General features: G+C 37.7%; 1 protein-coding gene across 4 annotated transcripts in view; it reads right to left on the bottom strand.

The window, feature by feature from the left end:
• Positions 1 to 1,064: 1,064 nt before the first annotated feature.
• The window catches only part of sgms1b (sphingomyelin synthase 1b), a 35,725-nt gene continuing 22,967 nt past the window's right edge, over positions 1,065 to 13,822 (bottom strand). For 3 of the 4 annotated variants that reach the window (XM_084433792.1, XM_084433789.1, XM_084433791.1), the window contains 5 exons: positions 6,928 to 7,727; positions 6,095 to 6,212; positions 4,247 to 4,400; positions 2,421 to 2,587; positions 1,065 to 2,333 (listed from right to left, as the gene is read on the bottom strand). In XM_084433792.1, coding sequence (XP_084289918.1) covers positions 2,160 to 2,333; positions 2,421 to 2,587; positions 4,247 to 4,400; positions 6,095 to 6,212; positions 6,928 to 7,541 — 1,227 coding nt within the window. In that variant the 5' untranslated portion in view covers positions 7,542 to 7,727 and the 3' untranslated portion in view covers positions 1,065 to 2,159. Of the gene's footprint in view, positions 2,334 to 2,420; positions 2,588 to 4,246; positions 4,401 to 6,094; positions 6,213 to 6,927; positions 7,728 to 8,519; positions 8,779 to 13,822 lie in introns of those variants that run through there. The other variant, XM_084433790.1, reaches the window with a different exon arrangement.

Genomic DNA, 13,822 nt, shown 5'->3' with positions numbered 1-13,822 from the left:
CTGAAATAACCACTCGTTACAACCGAGGTATGCAGCAAAGCATTTGTGAAGCCACAACACGCACAACCTTGAGGCGGATGGGCTAAACAGCAGAAGACCCCACCGGGTACCACTCATCTCCACTACAAATAGGAAAAAGAGGCTACAATTTGCACGAGCTCACCAAAATTGGACAGTTGAAGACTGGAAAAATGTTGCCTGGTCTGATGAGTCTCGATTTCTGTTGAGACATTCAGATGGTAGAGTCAGAATTTGGCGTAAACAGAATGAGAACATGGATCCATCATGTCTTGTTACCACTGTGCAGGCTGGTGGTGGTGGTGTAATTGAGTGGGGGATGTTTTCTTGGCACACTTTAGGCCCCTTAGTGCCAATTGGGCATCGTTTAAATGCCACGGCCTACCTGAGCATTGTTTCTGACCATGTCCATCCCTTTATGACCACCATGTACCCATCCTCTGATGGCTACTTCCAGCAGGATAATGCACCATGTCACAAAGCTCGAATCATTTCAAATTGGTTTCTTGAACATGACAATGAGTTCACTGTACTAAAATGGCCCCCACAGTCACCAGATCTCAACCCAATAGAGCATCTTTGGGATGTGGTGGAACAGGAGCTTCATCCCCTGGATGTGCATCCCACTAATCTCCATCAACTGCAAGATGCTATCCTATCAATATGGGCCAACATTTCTAAAGAATGCTTTCAGCACCTTGTTGAATCAATGCCACGTAGAATTAAGGCAGTTCTGAAGGCGAAAGGGGGTCAAACACAGTATTAGTATGGTGTTCCTAATAATCCTTAAGGAAGAGTGTATTCTAGTACACCCCAAAAACAAAACTTCGTAAAAGGGCATAATAGGACCCCTTTAAGTTTTATTTTTGAGTGTCCCATTCCCAGGAACAACTTATATTTTTCTACCAAACCAATTTCAAGCATTTAAGCATAATCCTTTAAATTAAAGTTGAAGATCATGAGACACATTGATGATTTCGACAATTCTGTCTATATATTCACACAGTCACAAAAATAAAAATAAAAGAATCATACAAAGCTGTTTTTGTGCTAATATTTGTAATTTATTTGTTTGTCAATGGACGAACATCTCTTACATCACAATAGCAGCTTGTTGAATAAGGTGGTCAATGGGACAGAACATTTGTTCTGGCTTTTGGAAAAAATGGATCGGGTCACATCATTCTTGTCATTCAAACACAGAACAACCTTCAGAGACCTGGAGTTCAGTAAGAGCCATAAAGCACCAGCTGTCTGACAAAATATGATACAAAGACATTAATAAATACTTTCCGAAAACAACATCAGAGAAATGATTATGGACAACCAAATTAGCTTTGCTGACACCGTCATGGAAATAATCTTTCAAACCGAGCAGGATTGCTACATTCGGGTGACGAGGTGAGTTCTGTTTCAAGCATATGTGGTTTGCAAAGGGTGGTAACAGCACGACCACCCTGAATATAGTCCAAAACACTGAAATTGTCTTTGAATGAACATAAATACATTGCAGTTGACGGCCAGAACAACGTTCCCTCTGAACTATTAAGGCACTGAGGAGGAGCATTAGATTATCCAAACAATATATGTCATATGAAGTAAAAAACCCCACAAAAGAATTAGTTGAAAAAATACAAATTATATTCATATAAACCTTCTCTGACAGCACATGTTGTTTAGCAAACGACTAGAAAAATGTAAGGCTGTACAAAAATGATTTATGTTGCTCAGACTTGCAATATTTAATGTGTCAATAAATTGCTCGAGTTAACAAAAATATCTTGAGAAAATGGCTTTGTGCCTGTAAACAGGGGCAAAGATATTTGGAGACACTGTCAAGTTATTCGGGAAAATAAATAACTTCTCATTTAGCTTCCTTGCTCATTTTTTATTGATGTAAGATGATATTACAGGCCATCGCAAGCCACTTGCTTATCCCTGACCATGGTTTCTCCTCCATTGTTCTTAGCCCCATACGTGATAAGCTTTACATCCAAAAATCAATCCTGTGAGGACGTCACAGAGGACTGAGAAGCTTTGGATGACTAGTCTGTTAGTTAAAGGGATTGGCTACAATGTCAGGCTTGTTCCGGCACTTTGGGCACATGTTTTGGAGAACAACTTCCAAAATTGCACGTCCGTCAGTCTGAGTCTATCCGTGTGTACTTCACGTGACCCCACTGCAGCGATCGCCACGAGAAGGGCTTCTGGAAGCTGCGGGGGACGACGGCAGGAACATTGTTTTCCAGGTACTGGAAAAATCTGTACCACCACACATTGGTGAAAAAGTTGGTCTGGGATGTCTCTTTGAGCGCCTAAAACAGATGCAGATGGTTAGAGGTTAAAATACAATATAGGGCTCTGAATGGAAATGTTGACGACGTCGAAACAGACAAACGCACTTGTTGGTTTGCCATTGTGTGATACCACCAGAAGAGACGTGTGGTGATGAAGTAGGCCACAACAACATCAATCGTGTAGTGGTCATGAGCAAGAAGAATGCAGAACACTCCTATTGCACACAACGTCCAGCAGCCCCAGTGGTACCACCAGAACCTTCTAGGAGAATCTGTGAGGTGCGAGAAAATTAGGGGGTGTTATAATAGAGAATGATTTTTTTCAGGCCTCCAATTACATAACCAAAGGTGTAATTCATCACATTAACAATCAACATGATCCACTGACGTTTCACGACCACAGTGTCACAACACATTGTCGTCTACATTTTAAATACTGATACCGATTAATTCCTAATGCGTTTTGGGTCCATTTTGAACCAAAAGAGATGCATAGTTTGTGTAAAAAAAATATTTTTAGTACAGGAACCAAACTTTTAGATTGTTCAAAAGGCTTTTTAAAGAGATTTAACCATTTTGACCCAGCCTCTTTTCCATATTTCACACAGTTTTGGGACTGAATATTGTTGATAAACATGCTTATGAATGCCTATTGATGAACCATTGCAGCATGAAAAAATGCATAATCATTTTCACCTTAAAGTGAAAGTTTATACAAGTACAATGAAAAGGCTATATTTTTTTTGTTTAAAAATATCTTAGAGTGATATTGATGTTGTTTTACTATCTATAAAAAAAATCTGTTCAGTCATTTCTGTGCGTCTCAGTCCAAAGATCATTTGAGTACATTTTTGTCAAATTTGGTCAAATTTTGAAAGAGGAGTAGCGAAAAAACTTAATACTGTACTTTTCAAAATGGCCACTACGGTAATGGGCGGAGTCTTAATGGATAGTTTTACTAAGAAAAAGAATATGTATGTTTTGTTTTTGGAACAAATTTTCCAGGTTTTTTCAGATACTTTGGATATGCGTTTTGAACCAGATCCTATATTAAATATATTTGTAGTTTCTGAAGAATTTTTGAGACATTGGTTTGTTTCATATGGGTTAATCTCTGAATTAGGTACACCCTAAAAGACAAGATTTTGTTATTTGAACAAGTTTGGTCCCCTTTTATTTTTCTGCAAGCTTGATTAATATGTTTATCATGCCTTCATTACCTGCTTTTACCACTGGATTGCACTTTTAGGTTGATATTTGTGTGGTGGCTGATGTGTTTTCTGTCTGGTTAGTTGATTTTTGTTTTCTAACTTGATGTTAAATGATGTTCTGCTTAAATACCAAATAAAAAGAATATGTATGTTTCATAAATTTGAGCAGTCGGGAGTTCAAAGGAATTTAAAGAAATTCGTTGATTTCAATGGAATACTGGTAATTCTCAGATTACATGTTCTTTTAAATTTCACATATTGATATATTCAAATCAAATTTATCAAGAGTATTGTAAAAGCTCATAAAATTTGAACTTTCAAATATATTTGAACCTAGAAAAGGGTGAAAATGTAGTAATGACTTGGTAAAAACATGCTATGCATTCACTCATTTAAAAGAAGTTACTAATCAGATGTAATATTTTAGTTGACAAATATTAAGTTACACTTATGTTCCATCTGCTCCAAACAGACCTTATTATTTTGAATGCATTATAGGCGTTTAAAGATATTCCACTTACAAAATAAACTTGTTTTAGTGAACATTTGGCTTGAAAAGTGTTTTTTGCTTAACATAAATGTCAAATCAGTTTGATTTAATTTATAATGTAATGCAATACCCTTCATACATTTTTAAGTGTGCATGGTACCACTGTATAATCAAAACCTGCGCTTAAACTGTCCACTAGGGGGCGGTGTTGTCCCAAATCATCTACTCACACTCCTTCATGAAGAGATAAGTGAGGGTGAGCATGACAGTATGGCCACTGTACAAGTAGTCTCCGCACAAGTTATGGGAGCCTGTGATGGTCAGACCCCCTCCTGCGATCAATTTCATCACCCGCCGTATCCGAGATTCCCAGTCGCCATACAGCTGCCAGACACAACAAACAAGCATTAGCATGATGTTATTCTCCCAGCATTCTTTAATCTATTTTCATTCACCGCTTGACCTTATTTTGTTTCTACAAACTCAGCATGTTCATTTCAAAAACAACAATAACCCCTTTGAGGCGCAACATAAAAGCAACAATGGCTAGAGAGCAAAGTTCTTGGCATTTATGTGCTTTCTTTTAGCAAATGCAACAGGAAAGCAGGTTCTAACGAGAGTGAACAAGTTGCTGGGCTTGAGAATAAATGTTTCCTGCACGTCCCGTGGTGTGGGTTTCCTGTCTTGTGTAGCTAGCGTGTGTTCACGACATCCCATCCGCGACATTGAGTCACACACACAGTTGCAAAAGGATCACCAATGGTCAGGCAGCATAGCAACACTAGAGCACATACACTCTAAACAATCATTTCATTTCACAATAACAATGTGTCTCATTGTTCCGGTGGGTGCAGTCTTTGCGTTAAGATTCATAAAGTCCAGAAAGAGACCCACTGGTGGGGAAAATGTAAGTTTTTTTGTTTGTTTTTTACACCAAAACTCTTCAAAAGTTTGTGAGGCTGCACTTTAAAATAAACTTTAAAAATGTAAAACGTTGCATATTTTAACTCTTTCCCTGTTTTTTTTTTTTTTTTAAGTTATCAGCCACCGCAAGCATTTTTGATTGATATTTTCATGGCCCCCCAAATATTTTGTTGTATGAATATATGACCATGCAATATATCAAAAGAAAGAACAGAGCCCCCCCTTAAAAAAAAAAAAAAACATGCATTTTTTTTTAATCCACATTTGGAATGTGGGTGTTTTATTACAAAAAGCACCATTTTGAGCAAAAAGTAGATTGAGTAAGTTGATGGAGAAGATCGAGTCCATCAACACCCCCAAAGCTCCACAGTCCTATAGCTCGTCCTGGGTCGACATTTCATTCAGTAACATTAGGCAGTTTTGATGCTGTTTAATGTTGATGATCACGTTATTTTACATATGCTATCGCTTGTTTCTGCTTCTTTTACGCCTGAGTTTTGATCAGGAGATTCAGTACTCTTTCAGAAGATGTCATAGCGCCCCCTACCGTATAACAGTGAAAACACTGAAAGCCGGAAATTTCCCTCAATGGCAGGGAAAGAGTTAATTGATCAATGGCTTGTGCTAAAACTGGATTCCTAATTGGATTCAATACAATTCACACTATGGAAAAGCAATTTTTTAGTAACCTTTTAGTAAATTCTCACACATTAAAATCAACATCCTAGCAACATATTTACAATGCTCTATCCCCCTGTGTCTTCCTCAATATAAATGGGTTCCCAGAGCATATAAAATAAACAAATAAAAAACAGATGAAAATAGCATACTTCACATTTTCCATGAACGGCTTCTCCGTTCAGTGTGAAATGTGTCCCTTCATGACCTCTGCTCTGAGGACATTTATAGAACAGTCACAAATTCTTTACATCAACTGTTCAAAACATAGATGGCCGACTGACCCATCCTGTAACAGAGAATGAACTGAAAGGTTCTGGGATGAAAATACATTAAAAAAAACTCAATAGTAAATTCTTACATTTTGTAATGTAGAAGATGCCTAGCAAGTTAGTTGTGCTGATTATGAAGTAACTATGTTAAAACAACATAACAATTAATATGAGAAAAGGAAAGTGAGATTATTTCGTTGTTACCTTCGGAGAGCATTTGAAGTGCATGCCAGGCACAGGAAGAGTAGTAATGTACATGGTGATGCACCTGTAGAGGTAAAGCGTCCCGACTATGAAACAGAAGCGTCGACCAACAATTGATCTGCGGAAGGAAGATGTGGTGATATATTCATATTAGTGAACTACAGTGATTTGTTTTACAAAAATTCATTCATTTAAAAATAAATAAATAATAATCAACATTTTTTTTTTTTTGCATGATGGTAATGAGAACTTGAGGGAAAATTATGCTTAATTGTCATTTAAATATTAGTTAAATAATATTTCATTCATATACAACTTTTTCTTTTGCTTTAGAGTAATTAGTACTATAATATTTTCTTGCATTAATGACCATGCGAGTAAAAATTGTGTAAAATAATATTTAAATATATAACATATAGCGAATAATTTTCTTTCCTTGTGGTAATGATAGTTTTAGTGAAAATGGTGCTTGTTACGAATTATTATCCTTTATTTTATTATTATTCATATAAGAGTAATCAGAAGGAAATACTTAATTTATTAAGAAAATAATTACAGTAATGTTGATTTAAGTGAACATTGCATTTAATTGTCATATAAATAGTCAGAAAAATCCTAATTTAATTTGGAAATATATTTAAATTAATGTTAATGTTAATTTAAGTGAAAATTGTGCGTGCTTGTCATATAAATATTGTCAAAATCTGAAAATTCTCTTCACTGCTTTTAAGCCAAGTTTAATTTATTTATTTTTATTCCTGAGGCAGGTTTTGTGACATTATTCATGAAAGAATACACACACACACACTATGTATGCTACTTAGAAAACTCACTTGTGTTCTAAGAGACTCCACTGTATGATCCACAAGACCACCAGAATCATCCCGTTGATCTCGCATACAGAGAAAGCCCACTCCACCCGGTCAAAAAAGTCAAAGAACTTGTCAGGGAGAGGTGGAGTTGCCTCCTTAGGAGGCACGCGTTCATGGACCACAGAAATAATGACGGTGGTGAAGACGAAGCAGCATAAGGCATAGACAAGAGCCACGGCGGTCTTTCCCCATTCGGCAGGGAACTGCGGAGAAGCTGGCTCTGGTATGGGAATCTGCACCAGTTCCTTGTGGAAGCCATTCACCACGCCATTCCGCAGAGCCTTGCCGGTGCTCCCGGCATTCCCGTTATGATTCAACACCATGTGCCCATTGGCATGTCCATTCTTGTGAACATCGATGTGATGCTCGATCTTAAGAGTCTCTATCTTTTCCAGGAGCAAAAGACCACCATCTGACGTGACCCTGGAGAGGGATGCCCTCTTGAAGTCCTCCGTGGTAAGATTTAATAAAGCCTGTCCGTCGTAGTTTCTCAACGGTTCAGAGTATTCCTGCAAACCCTGTTCGGTCAGCCAGAGCGAGACCTCCTCCTCAGACCACGACTCTACTTTATTCATATCAGCCCTTGAGCTTGTAGAAACGTAATGGAGAATCCGACATAGGCACAGACTGCTACGAAACACAAAGTCCTTCTTCGACCATGCTCATTACAAGGGAAGGGCTCTGGGGAAGTCTGGCTCACAGCTTCCAGAAGTTTAATCCAAATATGACGCACACCTACAACCCCTTCATAAACGTCTGTCCTGTAAGAGAAAGGACAAAAGGAAAACTTGTTCAGACATCTAAAAACACAGAAAATGTTGGCCAAAAATATTCTTTGTATGTCTAATACGCTTCACCCAAGGGTTAATATAGTGAACTAAAACTAAAACCTTTATGTTATTTGAAATATAATTAATGTTAACTGAAAAAAACTTATTTCAGCTAGTTGCCAAAGATATATTTCTCTCTTTTTTTTAGCTTAACTTGATAAGTTACAAAAACTGAAATTTAAAAAACTATTACCTCAATGATACTAAAATAACACTGATTTATTATCATACGTGATTTCACACGTACATTCAGTAAAAGGACCGGACACAAATACTTTTTCAAACTAATTTTCCACATTTTAGAATGATATTAAAGTCATTAAAAACATAAAATAACATGAATGGAAATATGGGAAATATATGGTGACCAAGACATTAAACAAATGACAATGAATAAATGTAAAGTAGTGATATATTTTATTTTAGCTTCGTCAACAATGCTGTATAAGCAGTAGCTTTGTAAGAAATGTATTTTCTAAAGTTTATATTCATCATTTTATTCATATTTAGGCACAAACCTAATTTCAAGCTTTAAAAAAAAAAACTTTAGGTCTTTAAGCATCTTTAGAACGACAAATAAATTCAGTCAAATGTGTTTTCACTAGTTTTTACATGATAGCAAACGCATGAAACGATTCAAGATTCACAGCTATAAGAATGCAGCAACACCCATTGAGTTACGCAATATGGCAACAGTTAAAAACCACTTGTAACTGTACTCACAAGTTTCATTTCGCCATAATTTACTGTCAAGAGAAGAAACTCCTTAAACGAAACTTTTCCAAACTGCATGGCTCCAATGCAAACACAGCAAACCGTGAACTGCTACAACCGCCTGCTATATTTAATCCTCTTGCATTTACAAAAAGCAGCACATTTAGTTCTCAGAACAGCTGAGAGCTGGAGCAGAAACGCACTGATCAGGACCACATGCATCGTCTGAATGAAGAATTTCAGGAGCTCTCTACTCGAGTGTGTTTCCATGGGTGTGGCAGGACTGTTTACATTACAGCGGTAGGGGGAAGGGAACTATCCATCATGGACAACATCTGGCTTGCATTAGTGAATGAAACTAACGGAGTGAAAACTTTTCATTAGCCTATACTAAAAGAAAACTTTGGAAAAAAATACAAGCAATAAACAATACATACTAAAGAATGTAGGTGAAGCAAAACTCCAGCATGTGTTGGTTGACTTCACAGAAAAAAAAAAGAAGAAAAAAAAATTATGATAATGTAATGATATAAGACAACAGAATAATGACACATAAATAATTAGACTGACAGAGTCAAGATGATATAAAAATGGTAAATATAGCAGTGTTTAGTATAACTTATTTATCAGTGCACTTTTTTTTATTCATTTATTCTCTGTGGCTGCTACAGACAAATGTGTCATTACAAATCACACTGTACGACGTGGATCTAATAAACTTGGGTACGACTATGACATGTATGTAGACTGTACGATGATGAAATCTTTTGAATCGTAGGCTGCCACACGAGATAGTATAGAAGAATAAAACATCATCAGCATGCGCTAAATAGAGAACGATGAATCGCACTTTGCAATTGTGGTTTTTATTATGTGCGCTGGAATAAAAAAAAAGAGGAAGAAGCGAAAACGGAGAATATGGACGCGGTCATAGCTAGGGAAAAAACTTGGCATGCCAATCTTGCAAATGGAGCTGAAGTTAAGTGGTTTTAAGTTCTAGCGCCATGTCGCATTGATCAACACGCCTTTCACGTTGCATTTTTATTGGCTAGTCAGCACATGTAGGTCATAGCAGCAAACACACTGGGAGATGATCAAGCAAAATTTCTTCAAAATGATCTTAGGCTAACTTTGGCTGCAAGACCATGACAACGGTCATCTTTGAACCTCTCTCACTGTACGACGTAAAAGCACCGTTTAGGAGCCACGACCACAGAAATCGCCACGATTGGTCGATCGTCATCTCTTTTCTTCTCTGATTGACGGGCTTCTCCAATCATTTATTGCGGTTAAACTCCACCCCTGCTTTCATTCACCTCCACTTTTGAGTGCCATGCCCACATCTCTGACTGATGCATAGATGCAAGTACCCATCCCACATTTTTTTTCTTGATAATCAGTTGCACTCAAATGTACATCACAATAAGGAAGAACAGATATGTCGCTAATTCCATTTAATTGAGACTTTAAAGAATAATCTTGCATATTGGTATGAAGCCCAGTCCAATTTGCAGTTTATTTTGGACAAGAACAGGCTACTTAGATAGGCAGACATGTCTGTTTGACCGATACGTAAATTGACCAACAACAGTTCATTTTGTGCTTAGATGCTGTTTAAAGGTGCCATGTGTAAGAATTGAGGTAAAAATATCCCAAAAATTTGCTACACGCATCAAAAGAATGAGAAGAAATAAGGGCGATGATGTCATTAAAAAAAAATGGCAAGTTATAGTGCTGCAGAGATATCAACCTGAATTAGGATGCTAAATTACTAGCCACAGCCCGACAGGTGTCATAATACCAGTTTCGGCCATGGGAGGCGGTATGCGGGCAACATAACCACCAGCCAAACTGCAATACACGAATAACTCGCACGGCTTGTGGGCGTACTTGAACCTGATGTCAATCGTGTGGAAAGTACAGCCCACTACTACATTTCAGTTCACGTCCTCTATTAGGAGTTGGCTCGGCTTCGGCTATGGCTCTAGGGTCGTTGTGAAGGTAGGGGCGGAGCATAGAGACTATGCCATTTCTCAGTTGTTACTCTAGAGTAGACCAACTCACTTTCTGGAGGTATACTGCCCCCATCTGGTATGGAATGTGGAGTATGAATAGATTTTTTGGCGGACATTACACAAGGCACCTTTAAGCTGAGTACACAAGAAAGAATGGGAGGGGTCCTTATTTCTAAACACTTGCAATGGCCTTCCTTCCTGTCACAACTTATATCAGAGTGCAACTGTGGTTTCCTGCGATGTTCTCACTTTGGCAAGCAACCCAGTGTAAAATCACTAATTAAGCTGAGCAAGATAAATGCATTAAGTCAAAATAACGGCACTATTCTAACATCCCCACTTTCTTACCACTTTTATTAAGCAGCTATACAGAATACTTAATTCTGATTAGTCATGGCATATTGAGCATTTTTTTCTTTTTTTAATGAGTGCTTAACTTTTTATTGGACTGCTGTCAACATATCACCATGTTTACTACTGACCGTAATTACAATGGCCTTGGACTGTTTCAGTTTGAATTTATAGACATTCATATATGGGGGGCATAAAACCTTTAAAGGGGTCATGACTCGTGACATGAGAAGTAACATTTTCCTTGATCTTTAGACATATAGGTCTTTGTACCATAAAAACATCCTGCAAGTTTCATAGCTTAAAACATTCTCCTCATTATAAACAAAGCATTTATTTAATCAAGCTCCAAAAACGGCTCATTTGGATATGGTGGGATTTGTGACATCACACGGGCAATTCGAATAATTATAAATCATCGCACCATAGGCCCCGCCCACTGGCAGATGCAAGCGTCGCATCCACACTGGATAGAATATACAGATGCACATTCACTTTCTGACATACCCACAGGACAAATGGTAGAGTAAATAGGTGTATAAAGGATCGTTCGCTTTGACGTGTCCAGTTCAAACAGCTCATTTGCTCATTTCTGTACACACTTCAGAAGGATCCCAGCCCCGGAAATAAGTTGATGGTTTATTTTTAATGGCGTCACGGATCGTGTCAGAGGATTATATGTTTGTTCTGAGAATTTGACAGCAGAATTTGTAAACGAGGCACAGTGTAATGGAGAGATTCGAAAAGAAACTTTTGTTGACAGATGAAGCAGTCAGCTTACTCTTGTGCAATAGCGATGGGCGCTGATACTGTTTCCTATGCAATGACGTTTTCAAATCAAAACAGCGGCCGTTAACTGACAAGCCTAATAATTCCGGTATTTAACACTTTGAGTCTATTTTGTAGTTTGTTTTGGATGAACAAGAGTGGTGGACAAAGAAATTGACAATGGTTCCTGTCTCGACTTTTTGACTATTTTAGAATTGCCCATGACCGCTTTAGAATGGGAGTCTATGGCCATGCACAAACATGTCCTTAAAGGGACAATGTGTAGGAATTTCTCCCATCTAGTGGTGAAATTGTATTTTGCATTCAAACGAATAATGCTCTCCAGCGCCTCACTTTTTCAAATGCGCGTTGCATCTACGGTAGCCGTTATGTACCAAAAAGCTATGACAGGATGTTTTATAATAGCACTTCGAGTTTTCCTTCGGGTGAACAGGTTTGTTATTTCAAACAACCTGAAACTTGAAACAACGAAAAAAAGAATGTTACAGTATGAATTACTGACTGAGAAAAACATTAACTATGGTAATTAGTAGTAATGCCTTCTTTACTCGTTATATTTTTTGAAGTACGTGCATTGTTAGATATCATCATCATCAGCGCCTTCTCTAACGTTACTTTATTCAATAGCTGCTATTCATCAAAGAGCCTGTTTAACTTACTATAAATAGAATAGATAATAGATAGTAGAACTATAAATGTTCTACTGTCTATATAATAAAGTACACAACCAAGCAATGAAAAAAAAGCTTGTAATTAAGACCGTAACATTGACTTACCTGCCGAGAAGAAAGCAGGCAACTTCAGCGTCTCTTTTGAAAGCTTTCTCCTGCATTAACAATCCCGACATTAACCCTTGTTTTTGTAATCTCCGGTCACGTTTCCTTTTACGGTCTATGTTGGACTTTTTCGACGACGAGGACTCCTTATCCTGTGACTCAGCATATGTATGAATGAACGGTGTATAAATAACCGTACAGTGCAGCCTTTTAAACTTGCCGGGGCAGTGACAAGAGCCTCTCACTGCTCTGCTCCTCCGCTTCTGCTGGTTTCAGTCACGTGACGCTGGTTCTGAACAAAAACGCGTTATGGAAACGCGTTGGCCTAGTACTTTTTGTCCCTCTCTGCTATTATAGTTTTTCAAGATGGCGGAACTACATGGAAGCCTCCGTGGACCTACCCGTCCCATGTATATAAAGATAATAAATTCTTCGTTTACGAGGATTAGTCTGATCATTGGCATAGGTATTTGTACACCATTGAGGGCATATTTATGAATAAATATATTGATTTTAGATAATAAAATACCTAAAAAGCTACACATTGTCCCTTTAAAACAACCCTTAACGTTCGTTTTCAAAACTGTGCAACTCACCGAGTGGTTAGTGGTGTTCGCTGATGTTCCAAAACAAGTAGAGTAGCGAAATACAGTTTCTGTCGTGTTTTATTTGGCATTTTATAAAATCCCATTGATTTCTGTTGGAGGACTCATTGCTCGTTGATATTACTGCGCTACCGGGAACGGAAAAGACGCTTCAGACTCAAATATCGAGCGGAAGTTTATACGCGGTTGTGAGGTATCTGAAAAAAATAGTTCCACCATAGAAAAATAAACGGATTGAAATCATACATTGCGCCGATATATTCGTTTTTAATCATCAACGAACACCACTAACCACTCGGTGAGTTGAACAGTTTTGAAAACGAACGTTAAGGGTTGTTTTAAGGACATGTTTGTGCATGGCCATAGACTCCCATTCTAAAGCGGTCATGGGCAATTCTGAAATAGTCAAAAAGTCGAGACAGGAACCATTGTCAAAATTTCTTTGTCCACCACTCTTGTTCATCCAAAACAAACTACAAAATAGACTCAAAGTGTTAAATACCGGAATTATCCTTTAAAAGAGCCGCCCCTTAAAAACTGATCATTTCAGACAGAGGGTCAGAATGAGGATTACACATGTATATTTGGAAACATATTAAAATAATAAAAAATCCATGTCATGACCCCTTTAAAAGGGGTGAATTCGAGGTGATTGGAACACTTTTTGCCATTAAGATTACTTGGAATCAACCTGAATTCACCCTATATGTCTAGAAATGGTTTTAAAGCAAGTTAAAGCAAAAAAATAAATAAAGAGATGAATGAGAGAAAACTTA

Source organism: Rutilus rutilus (genome assembly GCF_951802725.1).
Source record: "Rutilus rutilus genome assembly, chromosome: 16".
NCBI classification, from domain to species: domain Eukaryota; kingdom Metazoa; phylum Chordata; class Actinopteri; order Cypriniformes; family Leuciscidae; genus Rutilus; species Rutilus rutilus.
This window is presented reverse-complemented; position numbering and strand designations above follow the sequence as displayed.